Source organism: Amyelois transitella, chromosome 9, assembly GCF_032362555.1.
Source record: "Amyelois transitella isolate CPQ chromosome 9, ilAmyTran1.1, whole genome shotgun sequence".
Classification (NCBI taxonomy): Eukaryota; Metazoa; Arthropoda; class Insecta; order Lepidoptera; family Pyralidae; genus Amyelois; species Amyelois transitella.
The window spans coordinates 1,146,065-1,172,521 of NC_083512.1; the positions used below are offsets into that span (position 1 = coordinate 1,146,065).

A 26,457-nucleotide genomic window follows, 5' to 3' on the forward strand; every position below is an offset into this window, starting at 1 on the left:
AGCCACACAACTGAACGTGGCCTTTCAGTCTTTATATAGGGATATAGACGTAGGTATCTCTCATCTTTTACCTTAAAGTCACATAGCATATAAGAAGACTTAAACGATCAACAACAGTCTGAGATTGAATACACAAATTATAAATGCGGCAAGTTTAAAAAAGACGGCAAGGATTCTGATTTTGGCAGTGTTCCGAGTCGACCAGATTCCATGCGGGTTACGTTTGCGAGCTGACATCTGATGAATTATCGTGCTGGTTATACATTTATATTGAATTTGATTGTCGCTCTGCTGTCTAATATAAGAATTTGTAGATTTTTTTTGACAGTATGGAAAAATGTACGTGGCCTTTTTTGTCTTTCTTTTCCTCCAAAACTTCGCTACCAGCAACCAACATGGAAGCCAAGATGACAAGATGACTTTCCCTAATCTCTCTGGTTAGTTCTAAAATTTTTCTTGTTGGAATTTAGCCGTGTGATTCCCGGCACCAATAGAAAAAAGAATAGGACCACTCTTTCCCATGGATGTTTTAAAAGGCGACTTATTGGTATACTTGAGATTCCTCTTTTAGGCGATGGGCTAGCAACCTGTCGCTATTTGAATCTCAGTTCTATCACCAAGCCAACCGGCTGAACGTGGCCTTTCAGTCTTTTGATGACTGTTGGCTCTGTCTACCCCGCAAGGGTATATACCCGCATAGATGTGATTATATATGATAAGTCGTGTCTTGCCAACGTTTGAGAATAAACCCCCAGGATGGTCGTTTGTGTTTTTACCTTCTTGCTCGGTTATACAATGTAGTACAGTGTAGATAATTAACACATCTACTGCCTTTACAAGGTCATTCATAGCTCTCTACACGTGCATAGCGCTACCTAACATGTGTGTAATTTACTTTATATTCACTTCGTTCTTAGAAGTTGTGTTTGACAGAGTTAGTAGTAAGTTTATTGTGGCGAGATCCATGGTTCTAAAGATAATTCTCCTGAATTCTTATCATATCAGCGAATTTGTTGCGATCCTTATCTTAAAATATACATAGCTCAAGTCCATGTAGTTAGATAAGATTTAGGCTCGATGAATCGTATCTTAAGAAAGCTAGAACTGTGATCTATTTCTGTTAAGCATTAACGTATTTGAGATCCAACAAAACATTTCAAGAAAATTGAAACATATTGTCACGTCTATATCCCTTGCGGCGTAGACAGAGCCTTGAAAAGCCTGAATGGTCACGTTCAGCTATTTAGCTTAATGATAGAATTGAGATTCAATTGATGAATGATTTCAAATGACAGGTTGCTATGACCCATCGCCTGAAAAAGAATCCCAAGTTCGTGAGTCTTGGTCTTAGTCGCCTTTTACTTTTTTGTATTGTGCAGTCAGTTTGTACGTCACTTTCGTGTTATGGGAAAACTAATAGACTCATCATTGGATTAGCAATTGCATGTGTAAACACAGACCATTGTTCGACCTTGCCGGCGGGGAAGTCATAAATTACGTGCAATATATGTATTGCATACTGCAACAACAGAGCCCGTGTGGATTTTTTGTCGATATTGGAGCTGATGTGACTGTTTTCGGAATCTGTCCATTTATTTATCGTTGTTTCTATACTGCATTTGAGATTTTTGTTTTTCTAGCAGATCTTTCTAATGCAAAGTTGTCAGAATCTTATCAATATTAGAGCTGTCAATTCAATTCACAGCATTTTTTAGGATTTAATATCTGAGTAGACTCTTTAATAGCATTGCCTGTTGTGGAGTTATCTTTCGCAATGTTGTGGCAGAGTTTCAAGATAAAAAGTATGTATATTATATTTACTCGAGTCAAAAACAACTTGATCGTGAAAAGAATATATAATAACGTGTTTATTGACGATGATAAAAATGATCTCGTGATTTAGAATCGAAGAACTCGTGATTTAGAAAACTAGCGCCACCTATGTTTTAGTTAAGTTATATTCACTAGACTTTTGATCTCAGATATCATCTCTCTCTTTCAGAAATTACTTTTTTATGTGTGTTATTATAACTTTAAATCTATTTTCGATTTAAAGTTAGAATCGCATCTGCCTGGAGCTGTCAGCGTTATCTATCAACCATTAATTTTCATAATGAGCCTTTTGTAATGGCTCCTTTGAGTTTCATCTAAATTCAAGAGTATATTAAATTTATTTCGTAATTATTCATTCTTTTTGCTTGCAGTTACATCACGTCACACTATTCAATACGGTTTCAAGCATATTTCTTTAACAAAACTCGCCAAATATGAAATCAAATTCGTTTTACTTAAGCTTTACAGCTAGCTGGTATCCTGCATAGATCTTAGAGTAGACTTTACTTAGCATTCGTTTTTATTGCATGATTGTCCTCAGGTTATTTACTGACGACACCAATTATATAGTTGCTTAGACCGTGGCGACGACAGATGAGTGGTAGTTAGATACATCGTTATTGTTGACAAGAAATTTGAAGTCAAGATCCTATTATGACTTACTTCTAGAATTTGTTTTTGGAAAAAATTAGACCTTACTGCGTCTCCTTTTTTATCGAAACCTAGTGAAAAAAAAATGTATGAATATATTCGTTCAGGGCTTTAACTGTCAGAGCTTAACAAATATACTTGCATTTATAATATTACTCTTAATTGGATATCACTTACGCAGAAGACAAAAACAACTTTTGACCCCGGATTATTTATCTGTTTGCTATTTCCTAAAGGCTGTCTGGCACAGAATGCTATCAGCATTAAGTCCACCTATTGTACCATTATGGCTCAAAAAGTGATAAGAAAAAAAATCAAATAAAATAAAACTAAAATCATAGCCACCCACAGAAATTTACTACGTAGGTACGTAAAGCAATTATTCTAAACACTGTTTTTATTGCCAGTTTAATTGATTAGTTAAACGCATACTGACCCAAAACACACATTTCCATAAACACCGTGCGCTTGATTAAAGAAAAAAGTGGTCAACAAGAACGTGAGAACGCTAATTATTCCGTTCAGAGTAGTGAGAAAGCAGCTCTGACCCTGCTCTAAGGAAGCAATTATTCGATTTCGTTCATTGCTGATTTCACACTTTATTGTAGTAGATGCTATCGTTCAATGTTTTTGTAGTGTTATATGTGGTTGCCGTGTGGTTCCCGGCACCAATACAAAAAAAGAATAGGACCACTCCATCTCTTTCCCATGGATGTCGTAAAAGGCGACTAAGGGATAGGCTTACAAACTTGGGATTCTTTTTTTAGGCGATGGGCTAGCTACCTGTCACTATTTGAATCTCAATTCTATCATTAAGCCAAGTAGCTGAACGTCGTTATTCAGTCTTGTCAAGACTGTTGGCTCTGTCTACCCCGAAAGGGATATAGACGTGAACATATGTATGTATGTTATATGTATCTTCAATTGTTAAAAGATTAAGGATTATTGGTATGAAAGACAAGGATTAAATTTGCCTTGAGTCGCTTTTCATATTTAAGAGCATGTCGATTCGTGCCACCGTGGTCTACCCTGCGCCGTTCTTCACAGCCCCGGGACCATCCTCTGGCGGCTCCTTCTCGGATCTCGTGTCTATAACCACGACCTCTTAACAATTGTTAAACTACTCCTTATAAAGATTGCCGTTATTCAATGCATTTTTAAATTATCTCTCGTCATCCTTACCTGCGTCGTTGTAACCTAAATGTCACGAGCAAGCTTTTATCTCTGGAGATAAGCTGAGCGTTCTCTATATATTTCTTTTCATTTTCTTTCTAGAATCACTAAATAGTATAATAGAAAATGATCCTATCAGAAAGTTTTCTAGGCTTTCTTCTTATTAACCATCAAACAGATTTTATATCATTTTTCACTGTTATTAAAACAATTTATCCCCAAACGATTATAATTGCTACTTACAAAACATTTTTCAATCTAACGAATTGATTGTTATTCAACGTTAGTTATAATTACAAATTTGTGTTATATTTTAATATTATCTGTTATATTAAAGCTTACTTTTGTTGTCTTGTTTTCTTTAACTTTAATTTCATCAAGACAATGGGAAGGCTCATGATCATTATCATCAATCATGACAGCCCTTTCACTGTCTACTGTTGAACAGACGCTTCAATCATTCACAGTTATAAAGACATTACGTATTGTTTCACTAGCCGCAGCCTGCGACTGAGTTTGCCGTGAAAATCTGTGTGACAGTTCACTGACAATACAAAAAAATCCCTTAAAGGAAATGGTGGAGAAAAATTTGTATCCAGTTTTAGTTGTACCGATAGAAAAAAGAATAGGACATCTTTTTCCCATGGATGTCGTAAAAGGCGACTAAGGGATGAACTAGCAACCTGCCAGTATTTTAATCTCAATTCTATTGATTCTCAATTATATAAGCTGAGAGTGGCTTATATACCGCGCAAAGGATATAGACGTGATTATATATGTATGAAGTTTTTAAGTTGGATCGAGCCAAACTAACACATCTGACCAAAACGCATTCAAATAGGAGCAATAGTTTTCACTTGATGCGAGTACAAACAGGCAGACAGAATTTCTTAAAATGATACTGTTTGAAAAATTGTGATTATATTAATTTTTGGTTCTTGTTCTTATATCCATATCATCAGATTTTTTGGTTATTTCTTTCAAGAACAGACATCGTTCAGGTACTATTCTCTTATATGTATTATATATACATACCTATATAAAATCACACCTCTTTCCCGGAGGGGTAGGCAGAGACTACCTCTTTCCACTTGCCACGATCTCTGCATATTTCCTTTGCTTTGTGGATGAAGCAAAGGAAATATTCATAACTCTCTTCATGCAAGCTCGGCGGTTTCGGGTACTTTTGACCTGACCCTTTACCAGGACGTCCTTAATTTGATCAAGATACGTTCGTCTTGGTCTTCCCACTCCGACCGACGATAATTAATAATGCATATCCATATATATACATATATATGGATATGCATTATGCTTGCATTTGTTTGTCTGGCTTTATGGAGGTTACAGTTTATCTAACAGAGGCTGACCTCTTACCGCGGTCAATAATTAGTATCAGATCATAGTTAATAATCATGCGTGGACTATCTTGTTTTTACGTCAGTCAGCCAACTACCTCTAATAGAGATAACTTGGTTCTTTATTTCTTGAGAAAATGCGTTTGATCGCTTTCATAGTACTGCACCTAATAAAACTTTAAACTACGATAGGCTTTTATTTTTTAAAGAAAATCATGATAAAAATTTGATGAAAACTGGTTTCTATCATTTAACATAAACATTTGAGACAATTAGATTTAATCAAACAATATAAAATGGATGATTATTAAATTTCGTATTTCATTGGCTTTGTGACTTAAATGGAAATTCCCATGAAAATGAGAAAATCAATTTTTCTTTATACTTACATACATATATTTGATCGATTAAAACAAAATGTAGAAGCAGAATTGCATCGTATTCGTTGATAATATTTAACCTTTATGTAAGTACTAGCAACTACACGCAAGCAAGTGTTATGAAAGGTGAATAAAGTCTTTAGGGCAAGGTTGATAAGTACTTACCTATGAGGACATTGAAGAGACGAAGGCTGTTCTCAACAGTTTTTTTTTGCATGTTTTTTGCAGACGTGAGCAATAATAACTGTTCGTCACCAATTCTTTATCTTGAACTATTGACTTTTTAATTTTTAAAGAGATTTTTCTCGAATAATTTGAATTTTTAATATTTTGTAGAAACAAATGAAATACGTTCTAGCGTTACTTAAAGTGATTTGATAATTCCATGAAACTGACTCGAGCAAAGCTAATTTAATGTTTTTACTATACGTTTTATCAGTTTAAATCAAGACAAAACCTTTACATTTAAATTGGTACAATAAAAGGCTGGTTATGAACGAGCCTTGCGGATTTCTTTTAGGAAACAAATTATTTAAGCACTGTACTATGACATTGATGTAGATACTAAATCATAGTAAATGTTACTAATACTTAAAAAAACATAAAGACAAAATTTTAATAAAAAAAGACAGTTTTTATTGAAGTATTTACAGATTTCGTTGCAATATCTTCTCAATAACGGGTAGACCATGCATGTTATAAATATTAATACTGACACGGATAATTTTATGATCGGTTAAAAATTCGTGAATAAATAAACAGCATTTCATATGAGAAATTTGTTTTAATTATTCATTAAGTGAATTTGATTGCAATTTCTTAAATATTTTATTAAATATTGCAAAGCTAGTAACTACGTTATACTCGTATTTTTTCATATGATGCCTAAAGTGAATCTCGAAGACATTCTTGTATTAAATTAATTTATTTTAAAATTAAAAAGTAGCGAAAAGATGAGATGTTTTTGATTATATCCGCTTTCTAGAAATTCAAAGAGCCAAAATGGTCTGTAGTTAGTTCATCGACTTACTTCAGAAACAGAAAGACACATACTTTTCAACCAAAACAGGACATTTAACTCCAAACATATTATTAAAATAGTAATTGCTTTGCGGATATAATTAAATTCACTTTGATTCGGCATTGTTGAGCATTTCCCGGCTGTCAGCAATCATTGTTTTATCTCGGAAAAAAAATAATCACTTAATTGACAAATTGGAGTCAATTAAAAAACCATTTATTGGTATAAAGCTTGTGCTTCAGTTGAAAACTTTATTAAGTGAACATTCGTTTAAATGTTAAGTGCATTGATAAGTTTTAATAAAAGAATCTATTAAAAATTTGAACAGAAATTTTAGTAAATAAAAATTAATAGCAAAATGTAACCACAAATTTTACAAGAAGTAATTTTAATTTTGATGAAAAAGTGCGCATCTCGACGGAGAAATAAAAAGAAATCCCAATTTCAATTAATAAAAATATAAGGTGTTTTCATAGAAGCAGCAGCAGCATTTCAAATTGACGTCCAACATATTGTAAGGATGTTCATAAACACTTCAAAGGCCTTACTTAAGCTTGTTAACATCATAGTAAATGTTTTTCAACTGCACGATGTCAGAAGTATAGTTAATCGCGATGGAAATGTACGACGCGTGCCTGCAAACAATAGAGTGATTCGGGGCCTCGGTCAATCGAAAACGAAAGGAAACGCCGACGACGGATATGACGACTTTGGACGTAATCACTGTAATGATGTACAGTTGATTGTCACTTCCGAGAATAGAGGCGTCTTGGAAAATTAACAACATATTTTGAATATTATACATACATATAGTCACGTTTATAACCCTTGCGGGGTAGATGCAGCCAACAGTCTTGAAAAGACTAATAGGCCACGTTCAGCTGTTTGGCTTAATGATTTAATTGAGATTCTAATAGTGACAGGTTGCTAGCCCATCGCCTTGAAAAAGAATCCCAAGTTTATTAGCCTATCCCCTAGTCGCCTTTTATGAAATCCATTTGACAGAGATGAGTGATCCTAGATCCTGCTGTTTTTATATTTAAGTGGCCAAAATTAATTATCGTTGGGAGGATGAGAAGAAGAAGACTTAATATTACGACACGAAACACAGCGAAATGTTTATTTGATATAAAAATGCAATGTTGTGTCGGAAAAATTAGCAAGCTCATGTTTATCGCCAACAACATTCGTATGTTATCTAACAATGCAAAATTTGATTTACAATACTGCGTAATACAATGTATCGAGATAATATTGTTCCATTCTGCTCTGCTACTCGAACAAGTACTCTGAAATTCTTCGTAAAATGTCCAAGCTTAATCATGTTATAGCATATGATATGGATTGGAACAATGGGCATCTATCGGACGATGACACAAAGCCTCATTAACATGGACACAACGTTCGATTAGCCGCCATGATATGAACCTTTGATTTAGTCGCCTTTTCAACTGGCAGTAGTCATACGCCCCAAATCGGGATTCTGATCATGGGTGACACCTACGTAATTATTCAAATTTGTCTCCGTTTTCGTATGCATCGTTTCGATATAAATTTGTTGTGTATTTTGGTTTGAATATTTGGATTTTCTCTTTTGAGTCAAATCTCTCAAAGTTTATGAAAGTTTTTAAAAGAAATGAATGTCTACCGCATCGGATCAGAATTCTTCTTTATATTTAAGATCTGGCTTTGGCGGTGGAGTTAAGCGGAACGTTCTTCGTTCGTTTATTCATTCTGTTAATGGTTTTTATTTCCAGGTAAATATGAAACTCTATTTTTACTCTTAATTTGAACAGAATTTATGAAACCTAATATTAATCTTAAAGATCCTAGTGGTGCATAAATTTTTGCCAATGGATTTGATTTAGAATAACATGAATCATAACTAAGATTTCTATTACATCACAAACGTTAAGTTAATGCAGAACCGGTTGGAACAAGCGCAGGAGGTACATCTTTCGTAAGACAATCTGTCATTTGACGACCTTGTGCAGACAATGCATTGTTTGCAAAGCGACCTATACGCATTGGCCTGTATGGCACCTGCGACTGCGCAGGTCTAGCAATCTAAATGTTATTTCTACATTTCCTTTGCATGAATGACTGTATGTGTGGTTGCTTCTAGATTGTCCTTTTGATGCAGTCACGTGTCCCATTTTCAATCATTATAAATAAATAAAGTTAGCCTCGAAGTAAGTTCGAGACTCGTGTTACGAGATACTAACTCAACGATATACATCCAAGACCCAGGCCAATCAGAAAAAGTTCTTTTCTCATCATGCCCTGGCCGGGATTCGAGCCCGGGACCTCCGGTGTCATAGACAAGCGTACTACCGCTGCGCTACAGAGGCCGTTAAAATCATTAAATTTTATACATATACATATGGTCACGTCACGTCTATATCCCTTGCGGGGTAGACAGAGCCAACAGTCTTGAAAAGACTGAATGGCCACGTTCAACTATTTGGCTTAATGATAAAATTGAGATTCAATTATGTTTTTCTTTGTAAATATCGTATTTTAAAATTGTTTTATGAAAAGTTTAAGACCTTGGTATGGTATGAAAGATCACATATCAGGACTACAGAAATCTAACCAAGTAAATAAATAAAAAATGTCTCCTGAATATCTTTACTGTTGCCGACTATACAATATTCGTTAGAACAAGAAATTTATGACTTTTCGTCATTTCAACTTACCTTAAATGTATGTGATTGTGAAATTTGAATATTGAAATTTTCCATTTTCGCACACCCGATATTACCTTGACGTGTGACATAATCTTTTAAAATGTTTACAACAGTGGGTGTAAATGTTTCAACTATTTCCTTTCGCAACAATATGTCAATAGGGTACATAGTAATTTCGCCAACCGGCTTGCTATGATTTACATGATGCAGAGGCGTGACATCTAATTAATTATTCTCACTGCTAATGAGATAATGCAAATTAAATATATTGTGACACCCTTCATTACATTTGGAACATAGTCTAATTGCATCCACAGCTGTTTCTTTCAAAATACCATGTTTTTTACTCAAAAAAAATGGTCTTAGTTTTTTACAATGAGAAATTCAGGCTTCTTCTTATTCAACTGCCAGTTTGACACCAAAATTTCATACTATTTGAATTCGTTGTCTCTCCTCTTTAGTCGCCCTTTTTTACAGGTGTATTTGAAGTAGTAATTTTCAGATGTCGGATTAAATTATCACAATGCAGTCTTTGCTCTAATAAAACGCAGTCTTTCAGTTTCAGTATACACAATTAATACAAACAAACGAATAACTGAACGCTAAAGCGTAAAACAGGTTGATTTCTAAAACACTATCAACAAACAACAGTATCATAAACTGTATCATATGTTGTACGCAACATGCCCATTGTATTCGACACGCCTAACAGAGTAACAGTACATTTTGTAATGTCCAGTTTTTATTGTTTACAGCAATCTGCAATGTTGTGCAAACCAAATTTAGCACTATCAATATTTGTTATGGACACCAGTAACTATATGATAATTACTTCGAACGCTCCAGTGGTTTCATGTGTAATTGATAATTGGTAATAGTTTTTGATTAGGTGTTACTTGGCACCTAATGAATTTACAATTTGATCGGACACATTTCATTTTGAAAGGTGTTAAGCCAGTAATAATTAGCTTGCATAAAGGGAGTTATGAATGTGGATGAAGTATGCAGAGATCGTGGCAAGTGGAAGATGTGGTCTCTGCTTACCCCACCGGGAACGAGGCATGATGTTTATGTATTTTTGTAAAATGTAAGTCTTTCAAAACGTAATTCCCAAAAACTTCGTTTTCCTCTGTTGCACTTATCAGATAAGGTTCGTTCATTAGACAGCGAATACTTATAATTGCTATTTTTGTTTCAGTTCCTCCAAAACCTGGGGAAGGTGGACCGCACCCTCGACGACATATTCGAGGAGCACCTTCAGAACTTCAACCGGCAACACCAGCAGGCTATGCGGCTACAGAAAGAGTTCAACAACTACATCAGGTGTATAAGAGGTAAGACTTGTGTCTTTTTTGTTTAGACTTTTCTTTAGCTCACTAATGGTTTGAGGAGTTTACGCATTTAATACGAGGATCTCAAAAAATGGTATGGGCGAAAAGGGCTGAAGGAAATTGAGGAAATGATTAAGACAAACCCATTCAGAGATTGACAGTGGAATTGGGCAAATGTTATTAAAATTGCCTAATCATTGCATTTCAAGTGAGTGAATGAGTAACTTTTAAGTGACATTAAGCTCGAACTTTTATGATAAAAGTTATAATAAAAAATATACCAAGCATCATTACAGTTTGTGAGGAGCGTCCCACGTAGAAAGTCTCGATTAATCGAGTTGATCAAAATCGATTTTATGCAGTAATATACATATATATACCAGCTATCCATACTTCTAAACAATCTCCATTCAATTTCCAGCGGTCCAGACAGCGTCCAAATCTCTAATGGAGGCGATCACCGAAGTGTACGAGAGTGGGTGGTCGGGCCACGACCTTCTATACGTCCAAGCTCAGAACATGGAGATGCTCTGGCAGGACTTCTCCCACAAGCTGGGCGACCAGGTGTTGATCCCTCTCAACACGTACACCAACCAGTTTCCGGAGGTCAGGGTAAGTCGGATGAGTGTTTTTTAAAAAAAAATTTATGCTCGTCAGTGTGTCTTTAGAAAAAACGCGAAGCTCAAGACCGAGCGGGATGGCGACGCACTGTGGATGCCCTCTGCCCCAGCTAGGGGACATAGGACCTTAAGTCAAGTGTGTCTTTAGACAGCCTAAGAGTGGAACAATGAGTGTCGGTGGTGGAATCTATAAGTTGCCCGGTTAAAATGCGTGTGGCGCCAAAAGGCACAGGTTCGAATCCCGCCCCAGCCAACCAATGACTATTTTCGAAATTATGTGCATTAGTTTGAATACTTAACTATGCTCTTACGGTGAGGGAAAACATCGTGAGCTAACTTGCACAATCAGGCAACTGGATGTGTAACCATGATCGATCCAATACGGGTTAGGTTCCGCTGCAAAACGGAGGTCAGACGGGAGTCGCTTCGTGTAAAAACCTGACTCACCCAATCTAGGATCCATGGTCAAAGGCACACCCCGGGCTCCTCTTTAGAGTGGTAAAGATACAACCGGGACTAAAGCCAGAAAAAGAAGAGAGTGGAAGAACTCGACTTTTCATACCTGAAGAAGTTTAGTTCATTAGCTTAATGTATAATCATGAATTGTGCCTATAACCTTCTCGGTTATTCAGTTAAAAATTATCTATACTAATATTATAAAGCTCAAGAGTTTGTTTTGTTTGTTTGTTTGTTTGTTTAAACGCGCTAATCTCAGAAACTACTGAACCGATTTGAATAATTCTTTCACTGTTAGATAGTCTATTTATCGAGGAAGGCTATAGGCTACATTTTATCCCGGATTTCCTACGGGAAACGTCAACAATGCAGGTGAAAGTTGAATGAGTCGGCCATCTGCGAGCTTTCCACGCGAACGCTGCGCAAACCAACAAAGATATAGTAAAACAATGTACTAAAGATGTGAAGTACTCACTTTTTGCCACAAAAAAGTCCGCGAGAGCATATATCTATCTCTTAAGGTTTACTTACAATAACCACTTTTATGTTCATTTTTTAAGATTATTTTTTCATTATAAACATATTTTATTTTGAAACCAATTTTCTTTAATTCAGTATTAATCCTTATCCAAATAAATATATTTATTACTTTCGGCTTTTCATGTAGACTAAAATTGCCATTTACAGTATATAAATCAGACGAATAGGTTTTGAGATATAGTCGTTATAAGCAATTTGCAGCGAAACATTTAATACGGCGAACCAGCGTTCTTTCTAATACGCGTGACCGCCAAATTGATAAAGCCGAGGAGGATGTTTGCAAAAATAAATATGATGCCCAAAATAACTATTCCACGCGGACGAAGTCGCGGGCACAGCTAGTGTTAAATAAATTATTGACTGAATGATACCTTGATTTGATCATGGTAACAAAATATTCGTTAATGAAGTGTGTAGTAATGTTTAAGTAAAATGGTTTTCAATTTTAACTCGACTGAATTTAATTCATTTTTTTATTGATTTCCAGAAAAAAATAGAGAAACGTGGTCGCAAATTAGTGGACTATGACAGCCAACGACACAGCTTCCAGAACTTGCAGGCGAACGCTGCTAAAAGACGGGACGATGTGAAGGTAACATTGCTATAACTTATTTTGAACTTTCGCGTTGTATTACGCTATTTGTAAATCACGTCTATATCAGTTGCGGAGTAGAACCGTCTTTAAAAGACTGATATGCCACAGAGCAGGGGCAGAAGGCAGAGTAACTCTTCCATAACTAACTAAAACTTCCCACTCACATCCGAAACACATGTAAAATTACAACTCTTTTTTAGTGGAGAGTCAACAATCCTACCATTTATAAAGAAAACAGGTATTAAACATATTATTAATAAATGGTATTATACGTGCCGTGTGGCTCCCGGCACCAATACAAAAAAGAATAGGACCACTCCATCTCTTTCCCAAGTATGTCGTAAAATCCGACTAAGGGATAGACTTACATACTTGGGACTCTTTTTTCAGGTGATGGGCTAGCAACCAATCACTATTAGAATCTCAATTCTGTCATTAAGCCAAACAGCTGAGCTGGCCTATCAGTGTTTTCAAGACTGTTGGCTCTGTCTACCCTGTAGGAAGTATAGTTATAAAAGTTATTCCTACAGAAGAAAGAAGGAGAAAAGAGGAGCAAAATAATCAGTGTAAAATGTCTATATTATTCAACGTATATAATAAAAAATATTTTTCTGACATATCTCACTAACAAAACCATGGCAACCGTTGCTATGGCGTCTAGCAAAAAGGTTGTCTACAACCCCGCAAGGGATATAGACGTGACCATATGTATGTATGTATGTTGACTGTTGTCTCTTGTCTATCCCGCAATGGATATAGACGTGACCATATGTATGTTGACTGTTGTCTCTTGTCTACCCCGCAATGGATATAGACGTGACCATATGTATGTTGACTGTTGTCTCTTGTCTACCCCGCAATGGATATACCTAGACGTGACCGTATGTATGTATGCATGTTGACTGTTGTCTCTTGTCTACCCCGCAATGGATATAGACGTGACCATATGTATGTTATTATGACTAGATAACGAAAGGGCGCGAGCAGCTGGAGGAGGCCAAGCGCACGTACGAGCTGCTGAACTCGGAGCTGCACGACGAGCTGCCCGCGCTGCACGACTCGCGCGTGCTGTTCTACGTGCACAACCTGCAGACGCTGTTCAGCGCCGAGCAGCTGTTCCACGCCGAGAGCTCCAAGGTACAGACATACATACACACACACAGACATACATACATGTACTTGCTTTATAGCTTTATACGTTGCATACAGATACTTGCTTTATAGCTGTTGTTAAACGCGTTTTTGCAATATACATATGTTTTTAGTTATTAATGGTTTAAAAAAAATGTTAAGGGTGGACAACTTAACAATAAGGGGTATGAAAAATAAATGTTGGCCGATTCTCAGACCTACACAATATGCGCACAAAATTTCATGAGAATCGGTCAAGTTGTTTCGGAGGCGTACGGGAACGAACGTGTATTTCGAAACAATTTCAATGTATGCAAGAATAAAGGGATAGCCATTTACTATTTAACGTCTTTTAAAATTAAAACGCCTAATTACATTTTAACGGCCTCTGTGGCGCAGCGGTAGTATAGTACGCACTGTTTGTGACACCGGAAGCCCCGGGTTCGAATCCCGGTCAGGGCATGAGGAGAAAATAACTGTTTCTAATTGGCCTGGGTCTTGAATGTTTATCTATATAAGTATTTATCATAAAATATAGTATCGTTGAGTTAGTATCTCGTAACACAAGTCTCCAACTCACTTCGAAGCTAACTCAATCTGTGTAATTTGTCCCGTACATGTATATTTATATTTATTTTATTTTTAAACTTCGTATAATGTATATTCCAGGTGTTCGCAGAGCTGGAAGCCATCACGGACAAACTAGCGACGGACAGCCAGCGCGGCTCCTACAAGAAGCCGGCCGCCAACAACATATCGGCGGCCATGAACAACAACCAGACTCCGCACAATGGCAACACCAACACTAACACTGTTCAGAGTGAGTATCACAGTAGATTGGATTAGGAAAAAACGTTATATTAGCTGGAAAAAATATTATGTTAGCTAAAAAAAATAAAATATATTAGCTGGAAAAAATATTATATTAGCTGGAAAATAAATTGTATTAGCTGGAAAGAATATTATATTAGCTGGAAAAAAATATTATATTAGCTGGAAAACAACATTATATTAGCTGGAAAAAAATATTATATTAGCTGGAAAAAATATAATATTAAATGGAAAAAACATTGTGTTAGCTGAAAAAAATATATATTAGCTTTATAAAAACATTATATTAGCTGGAAAAAAACATATTAGCTGGAAAAAGAGACACCTGAGGGGTCTGTCTCTGTCTATGTCTATAGATACGTATATATAGACGCGATTATATGTTTCGTTATGATGCCGCTGAAAAGACTTATTGCGATATTAACGGGTTCTGTTTACCAATAAATATATCAATAGGTACACTTCAAAGTCTGAATTTCTCGCTTAGTATGACCGTTTAGGCTTTTCATTAGCTGTCACTTAGAAAAAGTAATGACAGTGCCTCGTTTAATGTTTATAGGCGGGTTAGAATCGAGCTACTTGGAACAGTCGAGAAAAGCCTAGTATAACTAGTACTACTATATAACGAATATATTGCTATCCTGCTCTCACTCATATATTTATCTCTCTCGCACTATAGATTCAGTAGGTAGGTACGTCGTAGTAACATTATTGTGTGTATATTACAACTTTTTATATTAGAAGAATTCTAACAGACTTTTTTTTTTCAAATTTGTCGCAGTTATAATAAGGTTTAGTTCACACCACACCGATACGTGAATTAGTCGGTAACTTTATTTACCTACTTAACATTAACATACATATTTTATCGGGCAAATAATTACTAAACAATAATAGTTTTTTTATCGGGAGTTCCAACTCTCTTAACTTTTTGGGTTAGTTATCAATAGTATGACGTGGATTCAAAATAAGGCTGCGGTATCAAAGTGCATTAACTTTAACCATGGAACGAAATAAAGATTTGTACCACTCTTGGAATAAATCATACACGGAAAAATACAAATCTAGTTTAATTTATTGAAATTGTAAGTTTTGTTTTATAATTGTGTGTGAGGCTTTGAAGCTAGTGAGTGTTGTTAAGATCGTGATGCATTGAGTGTTTTATGACTGAACTAACGGATTTAATCTGTGGTAACTGGCCCTTGGAAAGCTAAAGTTCTTATTTTAAAAATTTATGAACGAAGTGTTCCAATGCTTTTAAAAATAAATTACAAATGCGACAAAGTAAATGTCTAAATTTATTGCTGGCCACTGAAACATAAATATTTTATATATTTTTTTTATTTTATAATAGTATGTGCCAGTTGACACAGATTAAAGATGATTGCATAGTTATTGTTTTAGATATCTAATTCTAAATTTAACTGTTTTCTAGACTTCTTAATATTCCCTGTTGCCGTAATATGATCTGGATGTGATAAAAATCGTGAGATGAATTACCATATCCAAGTCATACACTCCTTTTCTAACCACCAAATACTCGAAAGCAATTAAATAAACCCGTAAATTTACGAGAATATTTTAATACTTTAGAGGCAAGATTTTCAAATGAACAGAGCAAATACAGCCAAAAACTAATTTTTCAATTGTTTAAAATAACTCAGTATTCAGTAGTTACACTTAATTCTTCAACTTCTACACCAAAGTGCACTACGCCTTTCGAAATTCCACTGACTTTTTGATTGTTGATCCAATTTTTTTTAAGATGGAATAGAATAAAACTTTATTTAGATAGATCTTAATTGGTGGTCTATTGTGTCGTCATTTCTTGCGATTAGATCCAACCAGTGACAAGACACTTAGCTGATTCGTCAAATAAGTAATTTGTTTTGTAGTTAGATACTTACCTTCATTTATAAACACTATTTTGTTAATATTTGCTCTCTGTCTTCCTTCGAAATTCCACCATTTTTTTTTTAATCAAACCGCTTTCGAGTACTAGTGTGTAAGCGTGGCATGCGTGTGTTGTACTAGCCCCCGCCTCGCCCGCTCTCAACGGCAACTCGACGCCGGCGCCGCGTGACGTCAGCGCTGACGTCGTCAGTGACGTCGTCAGCGACGTCGTCAGCGACGTCAGCGGAGACGGCTCCCCGCCGCGAGCGCAGGAGGACACGCCGGTGATCCCGGCCGCGCTGCCGGCGCCGTCTGCGCCTGCGCGGCACAGCGACAGCGACAAGGAAACCAACGGAGACGCCAACGATAAGAAGGTGGAGGAACTCTACGATATACCTGTAGGTGAGTTATGCCCGCCTGGTACTTTCGACTCGAACGCGAGATGGTTTTGACCGACTTTTCAATGGAGATTCTCGATTTGATTCCATGTTTTTGTAATACGTACGACTAGAAGTCACGGAGGTAAGTAACGTGTTTTATTATATTTGAGGTTTAATTAGTGATTACCACCTTAAACCACCTTAAACCCGATAACTAACGGAGACGATAAGAAGGTGGAGGAACTGAACGATATACGACCTCTAGGTGAGTTATGGCCGCCAGGTACTTTTGTTCGGACGCGAACTGTTAATTTTCAATTTCAATGTATGCTTTTATGTGATCCATGAGAATTTTTATTACTGTAACAACAACGATAAGAAGATGTTATGTACAATAGACTTATAGGTGAGTTATAGACTCCTGGTACCTTAGGCCTATCACTACTCAGAAGAACCATAACTTTGGTACCGAATTATTTTCAGCCCATTAATTTCATGATGAAAATGCCTCTTATCATTCAAAACCAGTTCTAAGGTAATGTATACTACTACCAATAATATTTATTTTGTAAATTGTACTAATTTCTGTTTTATATAGAGCATGCGTTTGGTTTTTGGCTTTCTTCAGACGCATTTCCATTCTCCTTTGTACATATACCCTTACAATATTGGCACGCTTTTTGCGAAACAAATTTATGTAATTATTAAATAAATGTCCAATAAAAAAAGGTATTTCAATAATGTTTTTGACATAATTTCTATTAGATGTCATCAGTTGAAGTTGATATTTCATACATTCACTGACGAATGATACAGTTTTGTCAACGACATACAATGATGTGACAAATTATTAGAAATACGAATTTAAAAAAAAATCGACAGAAGCGTTTCAATATGTTGTACTACATGCATTAAACCGTCATCTAATATATAACATTGGGCGGCAAAATATTGTAAAAAAAATTGATAACAAAATAAAGTAACAAAAATAAAAGTTAGTAAATATAAATATTTAAAATAGATTAATAATAATTTGCAACGAAAAAAAATCTAAAAAATTGTCTCAGGATCGCCGGTGCCGCGTGAGAAGTCGAACGGCGAGGAAAAGAGACAAATAGATGTAGAACAGGGCAGTGGGAAAGAGAAAGATAGCCCGAGCGAACAAAAGGATGAGGTTTACGATATACCAGTCGGTAAGCAGCCATTCACATTGGCGGTGCAATGTTTTATGTATTGGTACTTATGTATTTATATTATGCGATGTTTGGTATTTATTTATGATATATAGCCATTTAAAACTATATTTTTTGTTATTTAAATTTCAATTAAATTAAATCAATTAATCAACATTGTATTCTCTCGTCCACATTTCTATTTTAATTTTGCATAATTGTGAAGTTGACGTTATTGAAGAAAATGCTGCAGTGCAGTTTCTTTCCGCTTCTTCTGCACTGACGCTTTGGGAGCGGCAGTAAACTAATTTTTAAGTAATTTATTTTAATGTCCATAATAAAGAATAAAAAAAGGAAATGAAAGTAAAATTAAAGTTAACTGAAGAATTTATTTCATTATTTGAATTATTTATTCGCAGAATCTTATGTATTAGCAGAGTATTTTTTTTTTAATCAGGAGTGAATCCTAAGCTGAAGATATACGTTATATTTTAGTTGAGAACTTATGTGGATCTCATTAATTTTATTGGTAAAAATGTAAACCACTAAGTATTAACTACTATTGATGGGAAAATATATGCTTCATTATAATTATGTACCATATAATAATTTAAAATTAACAAAGTATTGTTGTTGCAGTATTTGATATAATTTCCACTGTTATTTATATGCTTATATTGGTATCGAGGTTTTCTTGGTCACTGCCCTTTGTATCACACTTTTACTCACAGACTTTATAATAAAACTAATGTACGAAAAGAAGTCTTCTGCCACATTCTGAAATAAAAAAGTGCACAAAAGCTGCGTCGTAATTTAAAAACTTTCTTAAATTACCATTACCATAAATAATATTTGTGATACTTTTTTGATAAAACTGAGTTAATATAAAACATAATTTGGTCTAAAAAATATATTGTCACCTCTATTTAACCACAACTTTTTGTATTTTTTGGGTATATAATATAAGTATTTTATTTATGCATTTATCATGACATCCTTCAGCTTTCCAATGCAATATTTGTTATATGTGCTTAAGCTTAATAACATTTGTGTTGCGATTAATTCGTTATTTTATGAATTTACATTTCACTGTACAGATAAAATCCGATATTGATCTGTCAATCCGCCATCTTAGATTTTTGCCTAATCACAGTCACAGTTAACGAAACAAAAATGGCGGTCTGACACTTCGTTCAAAGCATAACTCTGTGCGGATTAATATACATATATGGTTCTTCCCAAATTATATTAATTCGACTTGAAAAATTACAACATAGACAATGTTATAAGTAGGTTGATCTTTAGTGAGTAAGATTATTTTAGCGACGTATTCTCCACCTAGGGGGACAAACATCACGCTGCAACTTTTAGGAGCGAAGAAATAATGGAAAATTAAAAAAAAAACAGTGAAAGATATTCATCTTTGAGGGCTTCACCTTTTCCATGTCGCGGGCACAGCTAGTTATGAATATAATTAGAATAGAATAGAAAAGAATTATTTTCAAAATTGGATACTAGGTATCACTTATTGACGTCACATCACTTAAATCTAATTATAACTACTACCGCTTCCAAAGCGCACGTGTAAAAGAAGCGGCGGAACAAACTACACTGCAGCATTTTGATGGGACGTGAAATTGTGCGTTGCAGGGGCGACCCTGTCGGGGCTGCCGGCGGGCACGCTGTACCGCGTGCGCGCCACGTACCGCTACACGCGCGAGGACGAGGACGAGCTGTCGTTCGACGTCGGCGACCTCATCCGGGTGGTCGAGTACGATGACCCCGACGAACAGGTACTCTCGTAGACATGTCAATACAATTACTGTTTTGTTATCTATACCTACTAATATTATAAAGCTAAAGAGTTTGTTGATTTGAACGCGCTAATCTCAGGAGCTACTGGTTCGAATGGAAAATATAGTTATAGTATAAACCATTTATCGAGGAAGGCTTTACGCTATATAACGTCATTCAATGATGCCCAAAATAACTGTTCCACGCGGACTGTTGACGCGGTTGCGGGCACAGCTAGTTTGTTATGTTACTTTTTGTGCAATAAGTAGTTTACAAACAAAAAGGTACTAATATAATTACAAACAAATATAATTTACAATAATGAAACTTTTTGGAGTTTTATCTACGCCGCGTACGTTTTGATCGTACGATTTTTTCATGATGGTAATAATTAGATCACTTTTAGTTGTTCAATGTTATAGGCAAGTGCTCAATAGACGTCTAAAGTTGTCCATGACGCTTAAAGAGTTAATATAAGTATTAACTTATTAATAAATGTAGGAGTAAAACTATCTATTTAGCAAAAGCTCTTCTTCAACGTAGTTTGTTTTTGTGTCATACAGATGAAGTTATGTATATCTTTTGTAATTATGTTATTTAAATTTTCTTAACACAAATTAAATTTATATTCACAGGAGGAAGGCTGGCTAATGGGCATCAAAGAATCGACCAATGAGAAGGGAATGTTCCCCGCCAACTTCACGCGGCCAATATGAGCCCGAAACTTTCGCTTACCAAAGGACAATGAGCCTTATGCCGCTCGGAATAACATCGCTTGTCCCACTCAAACGCAGTGACAGTGAGTGACGGAAACCTTTTGAAGTGTTCTGCGCATTCTATCGTTAATTCGTTCGCTCCGAATGAAAAATTTGTCGTTCGCTCTGAATGAAAATTTAGTCGTTCACTTTGAATGAAAACTTTGTCGTTCACTCTCATTTTGATTTGTCAAAATATGTTTCATAGTTGACACACCTGTTATATTTATTTTATCGGTCGTTATTTTCCCGCGAAATAACGCTTGATTTCAATACGAATGCACATAACACTTCGTTTTAGAGTTTAGTTGTTGAATGTTAATAGATATCTATTATTTATTATTATTTTTGTGTTGTATTGCAACGAATTAAAAATAACGCATTGCCCGTTTACTTTATTTAACGACATTGATGCGTGTTTAATATAATTTTTGTATATAAAATGTATGTAGATGATTTTTAGTCATTATCAGTTAGGTGCAGGGTTGAAATGTATAATCTGATTATATATTGAAATGTTTTGGTGAATCATGCCAATTTATTGTTCCCTCTTGTTAAAAGAGAGATGGATTTTAAATAAGCGTTAGTAATAAAATAATATATCTTTTATAATGCTAAAAAGCTTATATTTATCAATAATAAAATCGCAATCGAATGCGCACTGTATGTGGATTATCCAGGTCAAATTTAGGACAATAATTATAAATCATTTTAATATCGGTGTTCTTGATATTTGCTCAGTGGTTTATCTAAATAATGTAAATGGGAAGTGACCTTATGTGAAATATAAATTTTTTTGACGAACAATTCTATTCTTTCTATTATTTTCAGTATTAAAATGAAAACATTTTGATTTAAGAGGTGACTTTTGGAACAGTATCTAAATTCACAATTGGTGCTTGGAAAACATCTTTCAATAGTTAAATAAGCACTTAAAATCATTAGGTGATAGCTCAAAATAATACGACTCTTATACTCTGATTTCTCCAAAGTAATCAATGCTTTCCGGGAATTATTTCAAATGTCACTCGCTACTATTGAAATCTTTAAAAATCTAAAATTGACAATTATTCTTCTAGCTGAAAGTTTCATGTTGTTTATACGAATATTAAAACAACAGTTCCATCAACGCTATGCATTTCATTTTCTACCTAAAGTGTGGTTGCATTTTCAAACTTCTTCGTCTATAGTTATAGTTCATTTCATTCGTTCACTCGATCCCAAAAACGTACCAACCCCATCGTTCATGTTTCGTGTAAGTTTTCATGTATATAAATTATAGTTTTGTTGACCTTTTTATTTAAACTTATTATTGTTAATAATAACATTAGAGTATAGATCCATTCGAATATAATATATTTATAAACATTTTATTTAAGAAATATTGTTTTGTTAATTTTAACTCGACTAGTAAAACACGTACTAACTGTATTTAAGAGATGCTTTTGATTTACGGTCAAGGAAATGGGGATTCCCCTACTTTTATCATAACCATATAAACAAAATATACTATAAATTGAAACTCCACTATACATTTTATTAATGATTGTCATTCTTTCCTTTTCTACAAATTGTATGGTTGATATTAACGCCTGTGTCAAAAACGGTGCTTAGAAAATGTACATAGTTTGTAATTTATATGAAAAATAATTACATTTTACCCAATTTTAGATAAGTTGCGAATGTATGTGTTCCAGTATACATTGTGACCTATATTTCCAAAAACCTTTTTGTGCCACGTTTTATTATCATTCTTTTAAATATAAATTACCAATAAAATCTGGGTCAAACGTATGTTTCAATATGAATCTTATAACAATGACATAAAGTTGTTTTTTTTTTCTTGCAGCTAACAAAGGCTATGAGAAAAATCAAGATTGATTTTAAAACGTGGTGTGTATTTTTTATAAATTAGATTTACAGCCATAACTATTATTAATCATTATATGCCAATCATTATTTCGGAATTAAGTTTTAAAATCAACATTTTATCATCATTATTGACTGATGTTTTGTAGAAAACGTTGACAGTAAGGCGTAGGGTAGGAGTACAATCCGACATGTGTGTCGTGGCTCAGATTATCAGCAGTGCCATGCGAAAGGTCCATAATATAATATTAATTATAAGTTTGTTAGGACTTGTACAGTTTTTACAACTGCAAATAAAATGTTTCTCACAATTTTGGCTTTTATTTCTTCACCAAATTCTTTGTGTGGTCCGGGCGTGTTATACTCCGCTGTTCAATTGATTAATTTTGTTTTATCTTAAAGCTTCATGTAATGAACTGAAACAAAGACATACCTAGAGCTGGTAGGCGTTGTTTTATCAATAGCCTTACAAAATCTTAAATACCTATAGCTTTCGACTACAGCTCTATCTGCGTGAAAAATACCCTATGCCATTCCTCGTGCACCGCAAAAATCGGTTTAGTGGTTTAACTGTGAAAAGGTAACAAACATTCAAAATTATTTTTTTATATTATATTTATAATATTATGGATGGATATAAGTAAACATGAAATTACGTACCTACAGCAACACGTCACCAAAATCCAGAAATGTTTAAAAAAATAAAATGTAATCAGATCAAAAGGCGTGGGTTTCTCTCCCGAGATGTGAGGATGAATAAAAGTCAATCAAGGGAGAGGCTTTTCGAAAGGCTAGCAACCTGTCCGTAGTGGTTATTATTATCTTTGAACTTGTCACCTGTGTGTATTTGCCTCTCAATTCCATAAGTTACAAAACCTGAACATAGCATTACAGTCTTTTAAAAATTATTGGTTATGTCTGCCCCATAAGGGATAAAGACCTTTTATGTAAGGAAATTATTTGTTTCGAGTACTTTTTCAATTTTTCGGACGTGTTTCAGTTCAGCAGACGTTTCAATTTACGCACCCGTTTATTAACTAAACGCAGAACTGTCAAAACTGACAATTATTTTGTAGAATGGAACGTCGAAAGATTGATTGCTCTATCGAAAGTGCGTGCTATTTGTTTTGAAAAATAAACATTCGGGCTATTTAAATGCATTAAAAATGTTTTAGAAAAGGGCTTGCTAAAGTGAAGTGATGTTGTATAAGTTTTATGGATTTTCATAACTGTTGAAGGAGGCAAGTAGAAATGTGTTTTATTTCATTGTTTTTGTTGACAATGTTTTGTTGTTTTTGCTAAATTGATTTTTACTATAACAGGTGACTGTCGAGTCGTATTAGTACCTGGTGAAACAAGTAAGTAATATTCACTTACTACTTATTTTAATTTCGTGCATTTTTCGTACAAGATTATCAGAGTGTTTGATTCTTAACTTCTTTAATTTTATTTTGCTTTTCATTCACATTTTATTTTTCAACTTTAAAGTCGGATCTTATGTTCCTATTTATTTATTTATTTCGTTTTTGCTTTTGGCAGGAAAAACCTACAGACCACAGCATGAAGCAAATCAATTTATTTTCTATTGTAAGTTCTTTTGTTATTATTTTTTTCGTATTGATAACACCATTTATGCTATTGAGTTTTTATATGAAACGTTTCCTAAAATCAGCAGTGACATACTGGTCCTTGCAAAAATAATATGCCAGAATCAACATGCAGAGGAATAATACCTAAATATTTGCGTTAAGAGTTATGAATGTGGATGAAGCGAAGGATAGCTCTAGTCTCTGCCTACCCCTCCGGGAAAGAGGTGATTTTATGTATGTATGTATTTGCATGTCACTCTCACCTCCTTCCTATACATATAATCTGTGCCCACAGGTGAATCCAACTAGGTTGGGATAGGCTTTTATTGGCTAGGTGTCATACCAATATTCATGTTAAATTAAGCTCATTTTTCTTCACAAAATCATTTCCCCAACAGACCTTGGGCTCCGAATAACATGCAAAGTTGAGACAGTTTTATAAAATAATTTAAGCAGACACAAAATTTGTTTCTTTACTTTATGAAGTTAAAGTCTTTTTAGACTGTGTGCTCTGTTTACCGATGCAGTTTATGTATACCGGAATAAGTGCGTTGTCACGAGAGTTATTTAACTGGTTCTATATAATAATGTGCTTTTAGATTTACGCAAGTAACAGCAAATATGAAATGTTTATCTTTACATCATTGTGTAAAGAAATATTAGCATTCACATAACATTGCACCAAGATCTCTTGAAGTAAACAAATCATATTCATTCACACTTACAAATTATAAAATCTATACCTCAAATTATAAAAATGTGAATGTGAATTGTGTTTTTGCAGTTAAGCTGTTGGACAGAATTTGATGAAGTTTTGAATGGTTATAGCGAAATAATATTTCATTACCACTTGAACAATGACTACTTTTTATTTCAATCCAGGAATTGCAGTTCTGAACAAAAGCTAGTAAAAATGTATTTAATGCTTAATATAATTTATTTTTCATGAAAAGGTTATATGCTATAAATAAATTGAATTGCAGTGCAGTTTGTTAGTACCGCTTCTTCTGCACTGAAGCTTTGGAAGCGGCAGTAAACTTAGTTTTAATTAATTTTTTTGACATCAACCAATGTTGTGAAACCAAAAGATATGACAATTATTAAGTGATATGAAGTGTCCCGTAATAATGAATAAAATATTTGAATTTTGAAATTTTGACTTGAAAAATTTCAGCGAGTCATTTTCTTTATTGTTTTAATCTCGTCTTATGGTCTTTTTTGTATATAATAGCTAAATAGCCAGCAGACTAGAGTAAATTCACTTACATTGGGAATAAAACGCGAAACAAATAAAATAGAAAAAAAAAATATTTTGCACCTCAATTCTGAGATTAATTTGTCAGTTTCAAACTGCGCTAACTAACGAGTACCATACCAGTACCAACCATTTCTGTAGTCTGTATATAATTTCGAATTCTATCACTAAACCCTATTTTGTATATGCTAAGGCTCTCAGTAACCCCATACAATATTCAGGAACAAAGCTTCAAATCCGTTTTCCCGGCGGCAACAATGTGAGGCTCCTAGTAATACTGTAGGGAAACCACGGTATTTATCCGGGGGATATGTTTGAGGATATATGGATTCGACTGAACTGATTTTAAACTTTCGCGTTGCAAATTATATTTATTAATATAACAGTAGTAAGTAATATGATTCGAAACGTCAGAGATAAAATAAAAATATGTTACATGCGCGTTTTGTACCTGTATTATTTATAAAAAGATTTTGAAAAATTTATGAAAAATGAAGAGAATGAAATTTTCGTCCAAATATACCAACCTACGTTGTTCTACCCTGTTCAAGTAACTCTCCTCTGTGTTATTCAATGGTTGACTAGAAGAGATCCCTATATTGAGATTAAAAAAAATACTAACGATTTTGATTGAAATTAGTCTGACCTTCACATCATGGACCAAAGCTATAATATTTTTTATGGTTTATAACGTTTGGACCACTGGCTTAAAGTTAAATACTTTTTATCCTACATTAGCGACACTTACATACTTACTTTTACATACATACATACATATGGTCACGTCTATATCCCTTGCGGAGTAGACAGAGTCAACAGTTGAAAAGACTGAATAGCCACGTTCAGCTATTTGGCTTAATGATAGAATTGTGATCCAAATAGCCCATCGCCTCAAAATAATACCAAGTTTGTATGCCTAACCCTTAGTCGCCTTTTACGACATCCATGCGAAAGAGATGGAGTGGTCCTATTCTTTTTTGTATTTGTGCCGGGAACCAAACGGCACTAATGCTTTTACATGAAAGTAAAACCCATCGCATCAAGTATTTTATATGTATGTAACCCTGAAACTCTGAAACATGTAATGTATTTAAGAAGACATCACGACACCACCAAGATACATAGGTATCACGTTCGTAA

General features: G+C 34.6%; 2 protein-coding genes across 4 annotated transcripts in view; both read left to right on the plus strand.

Moving 5' to 3' along the window:
- LOC106130274 (myc box-dependent-interacting protein 1) overlaps positions 1-22,784 on the plus strand; it is a 47,556-nt gene extending 24,772 nt beyond the window's left edge. The window contains exons 2-10 of one of the 2 annotated variants that reach the window (XM_060945771.1): positions 10,305-10,440; positions 10,859-11,049; positions 12,541-12,645; positions 13,615-13,785; positions 14,449-14,599; positions 16,645-16,905; positions 17,951-18,076; positions 19,706-19,848; positions 20,485-22,784. In XM_060945771.1, coding sequence (XP_060801754.1) covers positions 10,305-10,440; positions 10,859-11,049; positions 12,541-12,645; positions 13,615-13,785; positions 14,449-14,599; positions 16,645-16,905; positions 17,951-18,076; positions 19,706-19,848; positions 20,485-20,565 — 1,365 coding nt within the window. In that variant the 3' untranslated portion in view covers positions 20,566-22,784. The remainder of the gene's footprint in view (positions 1-10,304; positions 10,441-10,858; positions 11,050-12,540; positions 12,646-13,614; positions 13,786-14,448; positions 14,600-16,644; positions 16,906-17,950; positions 18,077-19,705; positions 19,849-20,484) is intronic. The other variant, XM_060945772.1, reaches the window with a different exon arrangement.
- Positions 22,785-23,792: 1,008 nt separating this feature from the next.
- LOC106130261 (fatty-acid amide hydrolase 2-A) overlaps positions 23,793-26,457 on the plus strand; it is a 29,486-nt gene continuing 26,821 nt past the window's right edge. Inside the window, exons 1-2 of one of the 2 annotated variants that reach the window (XM_013329069.2) lie at positions 23,793-23,831; positions 24,013-24,060. The gene's annotated coding sequence lies outside the window, so the exon portion shown is untranslated. The remainder of the gene's footprint in view (positions 23,832-24,012; positions 24,061-26,457) is intronic. The other variant, XM_013329070.2, reaches the window with a different exon arrangement.